Raw genomic sequence first — 14344 nt, forward strand, 5'->3', positions numbered from 1 at the left:
ATGAGTATATAGGCAACGACTGAGGGAGAGAGACCGTATACGGTTTCGACATTTGTAATATCCCAAAGGAGTATTCTGTACTAAAGTGAACATGACACCTGTAGACCAAAAAAAAAACTATCAAGCCTGAAGCCAGAACATGAAAGAGCCCATAAAAAATATGGCGGCGCGTGCCAACCTGAAGATGCATTCCAATAAATATTATTATACGTAATACTGTAATGCAGACAGCTCAGTGCAGGCACGTGCAGTCAGGGTTACTGTGGCGATCTGTCAATCTCTTCTTCTCCCCTCCAGCAACGATCGCTGGCAAAACCACAGTGTTGACTTAGGGATTTGTGGTTCTTGGCAGAGTTGACTAGCCCCCAATAAACTTCCACCCAAGGGGTATTTCAATTTTTCTACGAGGAGTTTAATTACGTCATGAAATTAAGGTATCCCTTTTTTTACGTGTTTTCGTGTTCGCGGATGATATTAAAGCCCTGATTTGTATAATATGTTTGAAGGGCGTTCAAGTTGAGTATTCTGTTCCCTCCCAAGTGGGATTTCCTCAATGGTCAATCAATTTCAACACTAATTCTCCAATCATTTTCATCAGATTTCATTCCACTTCGTCTCACTTTGCGGTCCGCTGCAAAACTCGATTTTGTGAAATCATTTTAAAGATCGAGAGTCTCATTCAAATTCGTCACTAAAAGTTATCGAGCAGATGACGAATTTGTATCACGCCGCTTTGACTCGATTGCAAAATGAGAAAATTGACTGAACAAAGTATGAAAATGAATGGCCAAAGACGTGGCCCAAAAGAAAATTGAATATTAATTATGTACGATTTTAAGTTTCGATAGAAGAATAGTTAAAATAGACGGGAAAACATATATATTTTCTCAACTAGTTTTTTTAATCCCAATTTCCTTCATCTCTCCTATCGCTCTTGTTTTTTTGTTTTTTGTTTTTTGTTGTTACTGGCTGAACAAGTTCAAGGGCCATGAGCACCTGTGCCCCTTGCTTGTCTACGACAGTGAACCTATGATGTTCCTCATTTAAATTGAAAATGAACTACATTTAAAAAAAAAATCCCGCGTGTGAGAAGGGGGTCGGTCAACCCAGTAAAAAGTTTTGAAATGCCCTTTGTGCTCGGGTTATTCATTTGCAGTTTCAGGCCAAGTTCCCAAATAACCGTTTGTGGAGGGGGGTATACAATACAGTAATTTTACCGCCAAATTCGATTCGAGCTAGCTAGCCTAGCCGAGCCATGCCAAGGCCGCCGACCATCTTTTCTACTAGATTCCCGCGTAGGCAACACATCTTTTCTAGCGCTAGAGCGGTCCGGTCACGTTCATCTTCATCCTTCCTCGGTCCTATTTGCAGGTGTATTTTGCAGCCAGCTCTCACATTGTGGTTATTTCATTGACGTCTAGCTACTTTTCTTCTTCTAGCTACAATTCTCAAGCTAATCAACGTGAGTTCACACTTTTCGTAGGCTAAATTATATCATTTGATTTACCAAAAGGCAAAATAACTTGAACTTAATTAAAATTGTTACGACCTAGAAATTAGAATCATAACGTTTTTCAGTAGTGTTTTCTGGCCCTGAGTGATAACTGATACTGATAATGTAATGAATATTGATAGGAGGAGGCACTATCACTGGCACTGTGGAGGGCCTAGATACTCACTCTTATTAATGTATTAAAGGTATTCTCTTTCTAAATTCTATCGACACTTCAATCTACCTTTTCTTCCGTAAGCCTCCGCCAGGCTATACACGGGGAAAATGGATAAACAAAAGTCACGTTGGTCACTGTGGAGGAAAAGGAAGAGGATGGTTGAAGAACATATCAATATTATTAATTCTTTTGCATACAATCATGACGATGATGATGTCCGATTATGTACCAATAGGCCTAGTAGTAGTACTAGTACGTGTGCTAGAGCAGAAGGTAATGGTGATGATCTAGCCATGGGTCATGTTGATCATCCAGCAATGTCCAAAATTACTAATGAGTCTAGATCTACTACCAGTACAATTACTAACAGCAATAGCAAAGATGTTGAATCTGAATGTGAATCTGTACAAGTCAACATTGACGCGCACGATTTAGATTTTGAATCTGATTCTGTCACTCTCTTTGATCAGCAAAGTCATTCTCCAATGCCCAAAAAGCGCACTTTCGAACTAGATTTTGAGAAATATGGCAGAACTCATTTTGAGAATGATACTGTCGATGTCACTGACATTGACAGTGACTCTAACCATTCTCATCAACTGTCCTTGCAAAATGAGTCTGCAGCTGCACCGGTTTCCTTCCATAATTCTGAAAATGACGGGCAGCTCACTCGTCCCATTGAATGTGGAGATGGCCCAACATTTGACATAGACCCTCTAGGTGATAAATTCAGTGTCGGTGATACTAGTAGCTCAGATATTTCTGATGACTACTATTCACCCTCGGCCTCGTGCTCCGATGAAAGTGATCATGATGATTTTGATTTTGACACACAGAAGCTTTCAAGTGACCTTGCAAATTGGGCAGCTGTCGCCCAAATTCCTCAATCAAAACTGCGTGGATTGATGTCAGTATTGCGCAAGTATCACCCTGAATTGCCCAAAGATCCTAGGACTCTCCTTCAAACTGTTACCGACTATGAAATAACAAATATTGCTGGGGGAGAGTATTACCACTTTGGTGTTGCAGATGGCATTAATAGGATATCAGAAATTTGTATAGCTACAAAAGATGCTACCAGAATCAATCTCCAGATCAATATTGATGGTTTACCTCTCTTTAAAAGTTCTAAAACTCAATTTTGGCCAATACTAGGGAGAATATCAATGCCTTTTGAAAGTGAAACATTCATAATAGGCTTATATTGTGGAGAGAGTAAGCCACATAGTGTTCAACATTATTTGACCCAATTTGTCTCTGAGATGAAAGGCCTAGAAGAATCGGGCGGGGTTATGATTAAGTCCACAAATGATCTCATTCCCATATCGATTGCATGCTTCATTTGTGATGCTCCTGCTCGTGCATTTGTGAAGCAGACAAAGCCACACAACGCGTACTATGGCTGTGATAAATGTGTACAGAAAGGTGACTGGTCAAACAAAGTTATCTTTCCTGAAACTGATTCGCCACTGAGAACTGATTCTGCTTTCAAAAATATGGTGCAGAAAGAACACCATAATAACAAATCTCCAATTTCTGAGTTATCAGTTGGATTAGTTTCCCAATTTCCGCTTGATCCAATGCACCTTGTTCATCTAGGTGTTGTGAAAAGGCTAATTTGGAGCTGGACCAAAGGACCAATTAGATGTCGAATCAGTGCAAATATGCGTAGACAAATTTCAGATTGTCTTCTATCTTGTCGACCATTTGTTCCTCGGGAATTTCCAAGGAAGTGTCGACCTCTAAGTGAATTTGAAAGGTGGAAAGCTACTGAATTGCGCCAATTTATAATTTACAGTGGACCTGTCGTATTGAAAGGTAAACTCTCAGATGATGTTTATCTCCATTTTCTTCTCTTATCTGTTTCAATATATTGTTTATCCAGTTCATTGTACTTGCCGACATATTGTGACTATGTTAAGGAATTGCTTGACACATTTGTTAAAATGTGGGCAGGCTTGTATGGGCGAGATATGCTTGTATATAATGTCCATGGGCTAACACATTTGGCAGCTGATGCCAAGAAATTCGGTCCTCTCGATTCGTATTCTGCCTTCCCGTTTGAAAGTTTTCTTGGGAGATTGAAAAAAGTGGTACGTAAACCGCATAGGTGTCTACCTCAAGTGATACGAAGACTATCTGAGAATAAAATAGGAGGAAAGGATGAAAAAAAGTCGAATGACTTTTGTTTGGGGCCTGAGCATACAGACGGTCCAATCCTCCTTGCCCACAAAAGGCACTTAACACAGCACAGATATGTACAATTCAATGGCCTTTACTTTTCAGCAAAGGACAGTGACAGTTGCATTCAAATTGGTTCACGATACGGGCTGATAAGAAACATTATTCAGGATCCACAGAATTTGACTGTGATGGTGATGTTTCAACAATTTATGAGGGTTGACAACTTTTTCCAGCGCCCACTGGATTCTTCAGACCTTGGGATTGTGAAAGTCAGTCGATTATCTGATACTCTGAAAGCCGAAAAGCTATCTGAAATTGTTTGCAAGTTGTACCGAATTCCTTATAAGGAATCATTTGTACTTGTGCCCCTTGTCCACCAGTTTTGTTGAATTTTCTGTCTGAGTTCAGATTATTACTTACAAGAATCTTCTGTAGTTTGTACAGTAACGCAACTCTTGTATCAATGAACTCTTATGCAATTTGTTTATTAATGATTGAATACATCTAGATGCAATTTGTTTATTAATGATTGAATACATCTAGCTGCATTTAGTGAAGGATAGTTAAGAAGTGTTTGAGACTTGACAGATCTATCAAAATATATATTTTTTCTTTGAGCTGTCGGGTAGATATTGATGATGACATTTTGCACTAGCCATATCTCTGGGCTGTCGGCTCTCGACAAAATATCTCGACAAAATATCTCGACAAAATATCTCGACAAAATATCCCGCTAATTGCAACTGCAGGCTGATGAAGACCCAAATTAGCTGGATAATTTGCGATTGGGATAGTTTAAATAGCGGCAATCTCAAGCTGATGAAAACAGGCCTATGGTCCCCCCCCCCCAATTTCCAGTAATTTGGCTTGCGTATCTTGCTCACTGCTTGTGTACAGGGATCAGCAATCTGCTGTGAAGCTACAGTGTATCCTTTAGTCCATGAAGTTGGAAGTATTATTATCAGAAGCATAGAAATGACTTAGAAATTGTGTTGAAGATGAGTGGGAAAGAGAATACTTTTACTACAATTACTGTACATACACATTTTAATGTAAGTGTACAATTAAAATCACAGTATCACAACAAATTTGTCACTTCTCAAAATCTTTAAAGATAATGCCATTGAACTACGTGATAGTAGAATTTGAGAAGGAGGCTGGGAGCGGAGAGACATCTCTAGAAGTCGTACCAGAAACCTGGAGGGACACAGAAGGGAATGGTTGCTTCCTGTACCCGGAGCATTACACTGCACCACGGGTGATAAAGGCTGCTAAGAAAGGAGAACCTCCAACGGACCTGTGGAAATCTTTCCCAGTTAAAAAGGAGTGGCTTACCACAGGTAAAGAAACATTTTAGTGTATAATTGTTATAATCCTGTATTAAATGTAATGAATACAATACAAGAATAAATTTTCTTGATATTAGAAGATTCACTATGCAATTGGTACCCCCCCCCCCCCCCCAAAAAAAAATGAAATAACATAACATAAATAAATAACAAATAAATAAAGTATGGTGGTCAGGGATATTCTGTGCTATGTCATATGACCTCAAATCACAAGTTCAACTTTAAGTATATTGTTAAGTTTTGTATTATGTGTGGCAAGTATTCAATAAGACTGAAAAGCATGGGGGGGGGGGAATCAAATTTCTCTGTATCTACAGTACTTGATCTAATTTGATGAGGATGTTTTTTGTGTTTTTTTTGCTTTACAGAGTCATGGGATCGTGCCAACAGAAGGTGCACGAAATTGGTCGCAACTAGCAACCCAAGCGATTCTGAGGAGGATTTAAGCATCAGGAAGCGGAAGAGGAAGTAGGTTCCAATATATTGCATAGATTAATCAAAGTCGTGAATTCTTGTCTGTGATAAGTACCTCTAAAAATAAGTTTTCTAGTGCAGGGCCAGGTAGCAGGTGGAATTGACTGAGTTAATGTTTAGATCTGAAATATATTACTAGAGATACTTAGCAATTAAATCCAGCAACAGCAAACACATTTTGAAAAAATTGTTTGAAGTTTCCACTTTAAAAGTCTATAGATGACCTGTTCTTTAAAATTGTAACTAAGTGATACATTAAATTAAAGCTCATTAGCCACTCGTGCAATGAAATAGAAAGTCTCTGCTGACAATTGCCTGTTATTGGGTCACATATAATAGATCATGCATTTTTTTCTTTAATGAAATATTCACCAGCTTACGCATGTTGCGAAATTTATATTTTAGGAAGAATTCCAAATACATAGATGAAGATGACGATGATGACTGTGAAATGATCATGGACAACAGTCGTGACACAATCTCGGAAAGTGAAGAAGAACAAGTAAACCTCCCAACACACCACCACGTCTTCTAGTTGCAAGTAAGTTTCATCATCTTTTGATAATTTTGCACAGATATTGACATGCATATGAAGTACACTGTTACAGTCATTTATTTATTAGTTCATCACAATTTAGGCAAATAATTAGATGACAATTTTTACATATTGGATTCTTTTATGAAGGTCAAAAGTTCTGAGTAGCATAGTCAACAATTTTGTATTAAAAAAAAGAAATCAAATTTCAAATCTATACCTTAGTATTCTTATTGTTTTTCTAATTTCTGATCTATTCTATTGTTTTACTAATTTCTGATCTATTCTATTGTTTTTATTTCTCATGTATCGCTTTATTTTTATGATTTGTTGCAAGAGTTGCGAGAAACTTAAAAGAGGCAAAAGTCATGAAAAGGCAAGTCGCGATCTGCAGCGGTTGAGCAGCTGTCATGGAATATTAATTACCCCCCTTCCCACAAATGGGATGAAATTTGTTAATAAGACTATTGAGGCAATTATATTTCCCTTTAATTTTTATGCCTCCGCTACAAAGTAGCCGGAGGCATTATGTTTTCTGGTTGTCCGTCCGTCCGTCCGTCCGTCCGTACGTCCCGTTCTCGTGATCGCGTTATCTCAAGAACCAATTGATGTATTCCCTCCAAACTTGGATCATGTATGTATCTTACAGAGCCAATGAACTGATTAGATTTTGGGGTCACAAGGTTGAAGGTCAAAGGTTACAGGGCTCATTATATATGCAAAAATAGCTCGTGATCGCGTTATCCCAAGTACCGGTCAATAGATTCCTGCCAAACTTGGGTCATGTATGTATCGTACAGAGCCAATGAACTGATTAGATTTTGGGGTCATGAGGTTGAAGGTCAAAGGTCACAGGGCTCATTATGTATGCAAAAATAGCTCGTGATCGCGTTATCTCAAGTACCGGTCAATAGATTCCTGCCAAACTTGGGTCATGTATGTATCTTACAGAGCCAATGAGCTGATTGGATTTTGGGGTCACGAGTTTGAAGGTCAAAGGTCACAGGGCTCATTATGTTTTCAAAAATAGCTTGTGATCGCGTTATATATTCCTGCCAAACTTGGGTCATGTTAGCCTATAATCTAGGCGGAGTGCCGAGCTTTTTTCTTTGCTGCTAGACTAACCTTAAGCAGAACGTCTGATACGGCGAGACTACGTACCGTGAGCCGCGCACCACCTATAATCACTGGTCTAGCTTTAGTCGTTGTTTTTTTATTATCGACCATGAATCCGTGGCAGTTTTTCGTACGAAAACTGCCACGGATTCATGGTCGATAATAAAAAAAAACAACGACTAAAGCTAGACCAGTGATTATAGGCGGTGAGCCGCTTCGCGACTCACGGTTCGTAGTGCCTCTACTTATAAAAGTTAATATTATCTGGTCCTGTGACTTACAACACACCATACCAAAGCACAAAATGCTAACATTTACATTTTACATACTACTACTTCGATAATTCTTCCCACAGACATGTCTATTGTGAGCTTAGTTGCTCCCTGAATTCATGATAGTTGAACTTGCTGCTAGTGAGTCTACCATCATATTTTCTTTCCTTAAGAAATGTTTGCCTTCCATTTTCCTTAGTGCATTTAATCAATGTATTGTCCGGGATTGAGCTACAGTGGGCAGGAACACCAACCACAGATCAAGTTCAAAATAAAATAGGCAGATATTTCTACCATTCCAGCTTAGAAAATGTGAAATTGGGCATTGGTAGCGAAGGTTGAAAACTAAATTGTCATGAATGGCACCCGGTATACAAATATGCTTTTGACATCCCTGCATACTGCCAAGTCCAATATTATGTGCTACCCTAGATTCCTCTGGAAGATGGATTTCAACAAACTTTTGAAGTGTTTTTTGTGTCATACTTGAAAGAACACTTCTTCATTTTCAAGATTTCACTGGAGCAGATTAAGTATTGAGGAAGAAATTACATCTGATTAATTGTGGATGTTGTGCTGTTTCTTTATTACAGGACTAAATAAGGTACTAGTCACCAATGACAGAACTTCAAATGACAGAACTTCAAATGCCGAACATCCATCTATAAGTACTCCTAGTAAGTTCTTATCCCGACGTTGATTTCAATTTTTTTTTCTTCTTGCTATGTGAATGGGGGCGATGCCTGGGAGCAATTGGATCAAGTTAAATTACTCTGTTGGATTAGGGTGGAGATATCCAGTGATACGAGGACGCAAGGTGAGGACTGTATCTAGATTCTTAGTATGGGTACTTTGGCACCATACAGATGAGGCATCCTGCGCAGCGCTGTAGACCAATGCAAATGCACTGGTGCATAATGTACTGCCACCCAACAAGAGACAGCCAGGTGTCGTAGAAGTCTGGTTTTCATAGTCACCTTTGCTTATAATCAATGCTTTAAGATGTTGTTTGTCTGTCCAGTTGTTGCCTTGTATGAGAGAGATCAACCAATCTAAAGTCTTAAATTATCTTCAATTCATTTCCTAAGTGTGATTGCAGATTCAAAGCCCCAACCAGTCAGACTTTGTATATAAGACGTGCATCAATTACACTAAACTTTGAAACAGAAATGTTGCATCGTAATATCTTCTTGAATTTTTTTATCTGGAAACATTTCTATTTTCATTTAACCAAATGCTAATGTGAGTGCTGTTTTCTTTCACTACAGGAACTACTAAGTCCACAGGAGCTGCCAGAAATTCCACATCGGAGGAAAGTTCACCCCTGACTGCCGCCAGTAAGTTCATATTTTCATATTGATCTCCAATTTGATGTCTTACATTATCTTTAATTTCTTTGTAAATGTTCTCAATGATTTTAATTCCCAACCAGTCTGACTGTGGATGTACAATTAAAAAAAAAAACAATGATTTTTATTAATTGAGGAGGCATTATACTAACTTCTCTTGAAAAGCGTATTTTTCAGTTAAAATGCAATCAAATAACAATTTAAACGGCATAATGCTGTCTTGTCTACACCTAGCAATTTGCCTATTAAATAAGAGTGAACACTACTTATTGATATTTAATGAGAAATTTGATAATTCGTCCATATTGACTAAAATCAGGTGAAATAACCAACCACTGGATATCAACACCATTCATTCAATCAAACATAATTGACCTTTGATCTTGGTGATGAAATTTCTTCCAGATAATTGGTGATACCGGTACTTCATATTTGTTGGGTGCAGGTTTTTAATTTGGACATCCACTTTTGAAATGAGAGTTACAATTCAGGGATAGTTGAGTTCTTGTTTAAGACCGCAAATGCCTTCAAACTTCAAAGTGCATGGTTATTGCTTTTATTCTTATTTATGACGTTCCAGTTGCTTTTTTAGGACCTAACATTGCTATGAAGGTAATTTTATACTCCCAAAATGTGTGAAATTTGGCTAATACGATTATGCCAATTCAGCTCCAATTTCAAAAAATATGTGGACCGTTAATTAATTAATAATAACAATACATGGGCCAGCTGGTTGTGCGTATAATAACCAACACGAAAAAGCCAACAAAAAAGCCAACATCGGCATTGGCTGGAATAAAACGTATAATGTGCTTTTTTCAACGGCTGGGTAAGGTCATCTTTTTTAGGTCCTCCATTAGGATTTAAAAAATAAATAAATCATAACTCATAAGGGGGGTTCTCAAACAAATACACATAACAAAACTGAAGGGGGGGGGGTTTAACCCCCCCCCCCCCCCCCTGCGTACGCGCCTGCCTGAATCATATATCAAAATGAAGCTTCATCAGGTTACATTTTGTTTCTCAAATTGTAGTGACAAGGATGTTTGCTGCCTTGGAGGCCATAAAGCAAAAACAGGATAAGCAAGAGCAGATGCTGTCACAAGTACTGCAATTGCTTGCTGAGGCAAGTTTGGGAGGATTACGCACAGCTGCTGATGAGGAGGAGGCCGGGCTTCCAAACCTTCCCAGCAGCTCATTCGAGGAACTAGTTCGGCTGAACGAAATAGTTCAAGATCCCGCGGCAAAAAAGAAGCTGGTAATGTTTTTTTCTTTACATCTTATGCAAGGACAGATTATTCCTTTATTATCATTTAATTCCACAATAATTATACATGTACATATTCATTAAGATCATTTTCTCCTCGTTCATTTGATACCACATTTATTACTCACACTCCATACATGACTGGCCACAATGTGAAACTCAAACATCAAAGTCCTGTTTGTTCACCTATGAGGAGTGATGGTGCACTAGTGTTTTGTGAGGGATTTGTCAAGTATCAAATTAAAGTTATGAAAATAGGACTTTAACTGATTATCTTTACATACCAAAAAAAAAATCACGATGGACTGACTGAAAATTAACCTCATAAATGTTTTCATCCCGTGAACATATTGTTTGTGGCAAGCATGGAGTGTGTGTGCAATAAATTTGGTACCAGTGAACATCCCCAAATTGCAGATGTGAGATGCTTGTAGGATATTTTAAATACTTTTTGTTGAAAATCTAATATCATGGACTACGCCGTTAAATATAACGTATCAACAACATATTTTATATTATAGAAAACAATGCAGTGCAATTTCTCATCAATTAAGTACCGGCATGCCTTTGGAAATGAGAACATGAGAGACACCCTCTATTTGAATGCTCAATTTTTTTTTAAAGTAACGTACAGGGGGTGGATTACTTGCAAATTATTTGAGGGGTTTCCCGTCAAGTCCTAACCAGCACGCGACTGTGGCTAAATTTCACCAACGCAGTTTACATTTCATTTCACAGCACCGAATGCAATGCAAACTATTGCTCATTTATCTAGCTGCCTGTGGATTTTCACGCGTTCCACTAGTAATAATGTGTAATATGCATGGGTTCAGGGGCGTCGCTAGACCTTTTTCAGTGGGGGGGGGGGGGGGGGGGGTGGTGGAGGCCAACGATTACCGACAAAACTAGCCACCAATTACCGACAAAATAAATTTTACAAATTTTTCAAATTTAACCCTATAAACCCGGGGCCGAAGGCTAAATTGTTTTTCCTATGAACTATCTATAGTTAGTACTTGCGTATGCGCAGATTGTCATTTTCCTTGACGACATAAATATACGAATTATTTCGTCAACTTAGTCAGCATCATAGCTATATATATATTAATGTAGGCGCGTAGCTAGGATCTTATTTTAGGGAGGGGCGGTAGTGAGCTACTCCGGGAGGGGGGGGGGGAAGGCGCGAAAGCTTAGACGTTTTATTAAATTATTAGAAAAAGAAGACGATTTGTTGTACCGCTCTTGACCCTTATTTCTTGTCTGAATTCAGTTTCCCATTCCGCGAGACGCGTGGAAGCTTAGACTTTTCATAAAATTATTAGATAAAGAAGACGATTCGTTGTACCGTTCTCGACTCTTAATCCTTGTTTGAATGAAGTCCCCCCCCCCCCCTCCCGCAAAAGTTTTGACGTATAGAAAAAAGATGATTTGTTGTACCGTTCTCTACTCTTATCCCCAATTGTCTGAATTCAGTTTCTCCCCAAGCTATGATGTTTCATTACATTTTGAGGAAAAAGCAGACGATTCGTTGTACTATTCTTGACTCTTAATCCTTGCCTGAATTCAGTTTCCCCCTCCCGCGCGAAGAGCGGAAGCTTTGGCGTTCCATTTAATTATTATAGAAAGAAGACGATTCGTTATACCGTTCTAGACCCTAATCCTTGTCTGAATTCAGTATTCCCCCTCCCGCGCGATGCGCGAAAGCTTAGACGTTTCCTTAAATTATTTGAGAAAGAAGACTATTTGTTGTAACGTTTTCTAATTATCAGAATACAATTTTCCCCTCTCGCGCGAAGCGCGGAAGCTTTGACATTTCATTGAATTATTATAGAAAGGAGACGATTCCTTGTACCGTTCTTGACTCTAAATCCTTGTCTGAATTCAGTTTTCCCCCTCCCGCGTGAAAAGCTTTGGCGTTTAGTTTAATTATTATAGAAAGAAGACGATTCGTTGTAACGTTTTCGATCCTAATCATTGTCTGACTTCAGTTTTGCCCCCTCCCGCGCGATGCGCGAAAGCTTAGACGTTTCCTTAAATTATTTGAGAAAGAAGACTATTTGTTGTAACGTTTTCTAATTATCAGAATACAATTTTCCCCTCTCGCGCGAAGCGTGAAGCTTTGATATTTCCTTAAATAATTAGAGAAAGCAGACGATTCGTGTTACTGTTCTCGACTCTTTAGCCTTGTCTGAATTCAGTTTCCCCCCCTTCCGCGCGAAGCTAAGACATTTCCTTAATTATTAGAGAAAGAAGACGATTCGTTGTACCGTTCTCCACTCTTAATCCTTGTCAATGAAGTTGCCCCCCTCCCGCGCGAAGCGCGGACGCTCTGGCGTTTCATCAATATATTAGAGAAAGGAAGACGATTCGTTGCACGGTTGTTGACTCTTAATCCTTGTTTGAATTTAGTTTCCCTGAAAATTTTAAACCTCTGATTTCTTAAGCTGTTATTATTATAGGAAAGTGAAACTTCGAGAAAATACAAATATTGTAGTTGTAGTCACTCTCGAAGTCGTCACAGCGGATTAAAAAGTCACATGTCGTAGGGAAAAAAAACTTGTCGGCCGACCGACATTGTACATCTCACCGACTTCAAACTTATGCATTGATATAGTACACGAGGATCGAACAAGAATACCGACACAGCAACAACATATTTAAGCGTGTCTTTCTTGCTCCCTCGAAGAGACAACTCCACCCAACAACCCCCCCCCCCCTCCCCTCTCTCTCTCCTCTCTTTCGTCCCCCGTTTCTTGGTTTCCTTTCTTTTCCTTTCTTTCCTCTCCTCCCTGTTTTTCTTTTTTCTCTTTTTTCTCTCTTTTCTTTCCTTTCTTTTTCTTTTCCTTTTTTTTCTTTCCTTTCCATCTTTTCCTTTTCTTTTTTCTTTTTCTTTCCTTTTCCCTCTTTTTTTCCCCTCCCCCTTTTCTCTTTTTTCCCGACGGCAGCGCAATTTTACCGACAAAATCCTGACAGGTGGGGGGGGGGGGGGTGTCACACCCCCCACACCCCACTTTGGAGACGCCCCTGCATGGGTTCTTGTACAGGCAGATCACAAAATATAGTCACAAAAATCTGGGTTTACTGATGTGATGTGGCATCTCATATGCATCCCATTTTTAGTGGTGTCCAGTGGTTCCTCACAGGGGTACTATTACCAGGGTATGTGAGTTAAATATCCCTGCTATTACATAAACTTTGGGTAGCAACAGCATCCTTGCTGGCGGGGGTGCGCTATGATTGGTTGTTATATTAGTCTCAACTGCATACAGCATTGATTTTTTCCCTGCACATATTTTGAAAACTACTATAATGTATGATTTCACTAGTGTGCACATGTTGTAATCGTCACAAGAGTTTGTGAGCACATGACATAATCTACATCACGTACATGTACTTATATTTTAACGAATCAAACCTTTTTCATTTTGTTTCATTATTTTGAATTGATAATTCTTGGTATCAGTTGCTTTAAATTGTTTCAGCATATGTACAACATGGAATATTGGGAACAAAAATTATCTGAAACTAGATAGTTATACAGATTTTTTCCTTCTCTTCAGGTACGTTCCCTCAGCCTCGTAGGGGGTAAAAATCTTCAAGCTGTCATTCGAAATGTTTGCAGAAAAATCATTGACAATGAACTTGCCAAGAAAATGAACCTTACAGGTTCTAAGGGCAAGCAGGGTCTGTCTGTCCACAGCTCACTTCTTGCTGTAATGACAAGTAAGATATTTGTTTACTTTTGTACATAAATTATCAGTTAGGGATTAGTATATACACACAAAACGGGAACAATGTACTTCCCATTATATAATCCACAATGCATAACGCCATGTTGAACTTTGTAAATTACCTATTTTCAGATGCATATATATCCAAGCTGGCACTTGACTTTTTAAAAGCCCCAACTTGACAGTGCGATAATGCTTTGTGATTACACAAAGTCTAAGGACTCAAAGGCCGAGGGAGGGGGGGGGGGGACTTTTAGCTGAGTTTACGGGTTCTGAAGAATCATATAATTTGGGTTGACGTTGGATTGGAACATAAAATATGCTCCAGAATAAAAGCTACTCAACAAAATTAACTTACAATTTAAGTGTTGCTCTTAGCGATGCTGTAAGTGATTTT

The 14344-nt window shown here is 38.8% G+C and overlaps 2 protein-coding genes across 2 annotated transcripts; both read left to right on the forward strand.

The window, feature by feature from the left end:
* Positions 1-4967: 4967 nt before the first annotated feature.
* Positions 4968-6212, forward strand: LOC115923201. Its single transcript, XM_030983557.1, has 3 exons — positions 4968-5194; positions 5572-5671; positions 6083-6212. Exons 1-3 carry the CDS (start codon positions 4972-4974, stop codon positions 6210-6212), a joined length of 453 nt encoding a protein of 150 aa, XP_030839417.1. The 5' UTR covers positions 4968-4971.
* Positions 6213-8173: 1961 nt separating this feature from the next.
* LOC115923316 lies at positions 8174-14054 on the forward strand. Its single transcript, XM_030983765.1, has 4 exons — positions 8174-8277; positions 8869-8937; positions 9984-10207; positions 13777-14054. Coding segments are annotated over exons 2-4 (417 nt in total). The 5' UTR covers positions 8174-8277; positions 8869-8936; the 3' UTR covers positions 13969-14054.
* The last annotated feature ends 290 nt before the right edge of the window (positions 14055-14344 follow it).

This window comes from Strongylocentrotus purpuratus, unplaced genomic scaffold (assembly GCF_000002235.5).
Source record: "Strongylocentrotus purpuratus isolate Spur 01 unplaced genomic scaffold, Spur_5.0 spur5_scaffold_13, whole genome shotgun sequence".
Classification (NCBI taxonomy): Eukaryota; Metazoa; Echinodermata; class Echinoidea; order Camarodonta; family Strongylocentrotidae; genus Strongylocentrotus; species Strongylocentrotus purpuratus.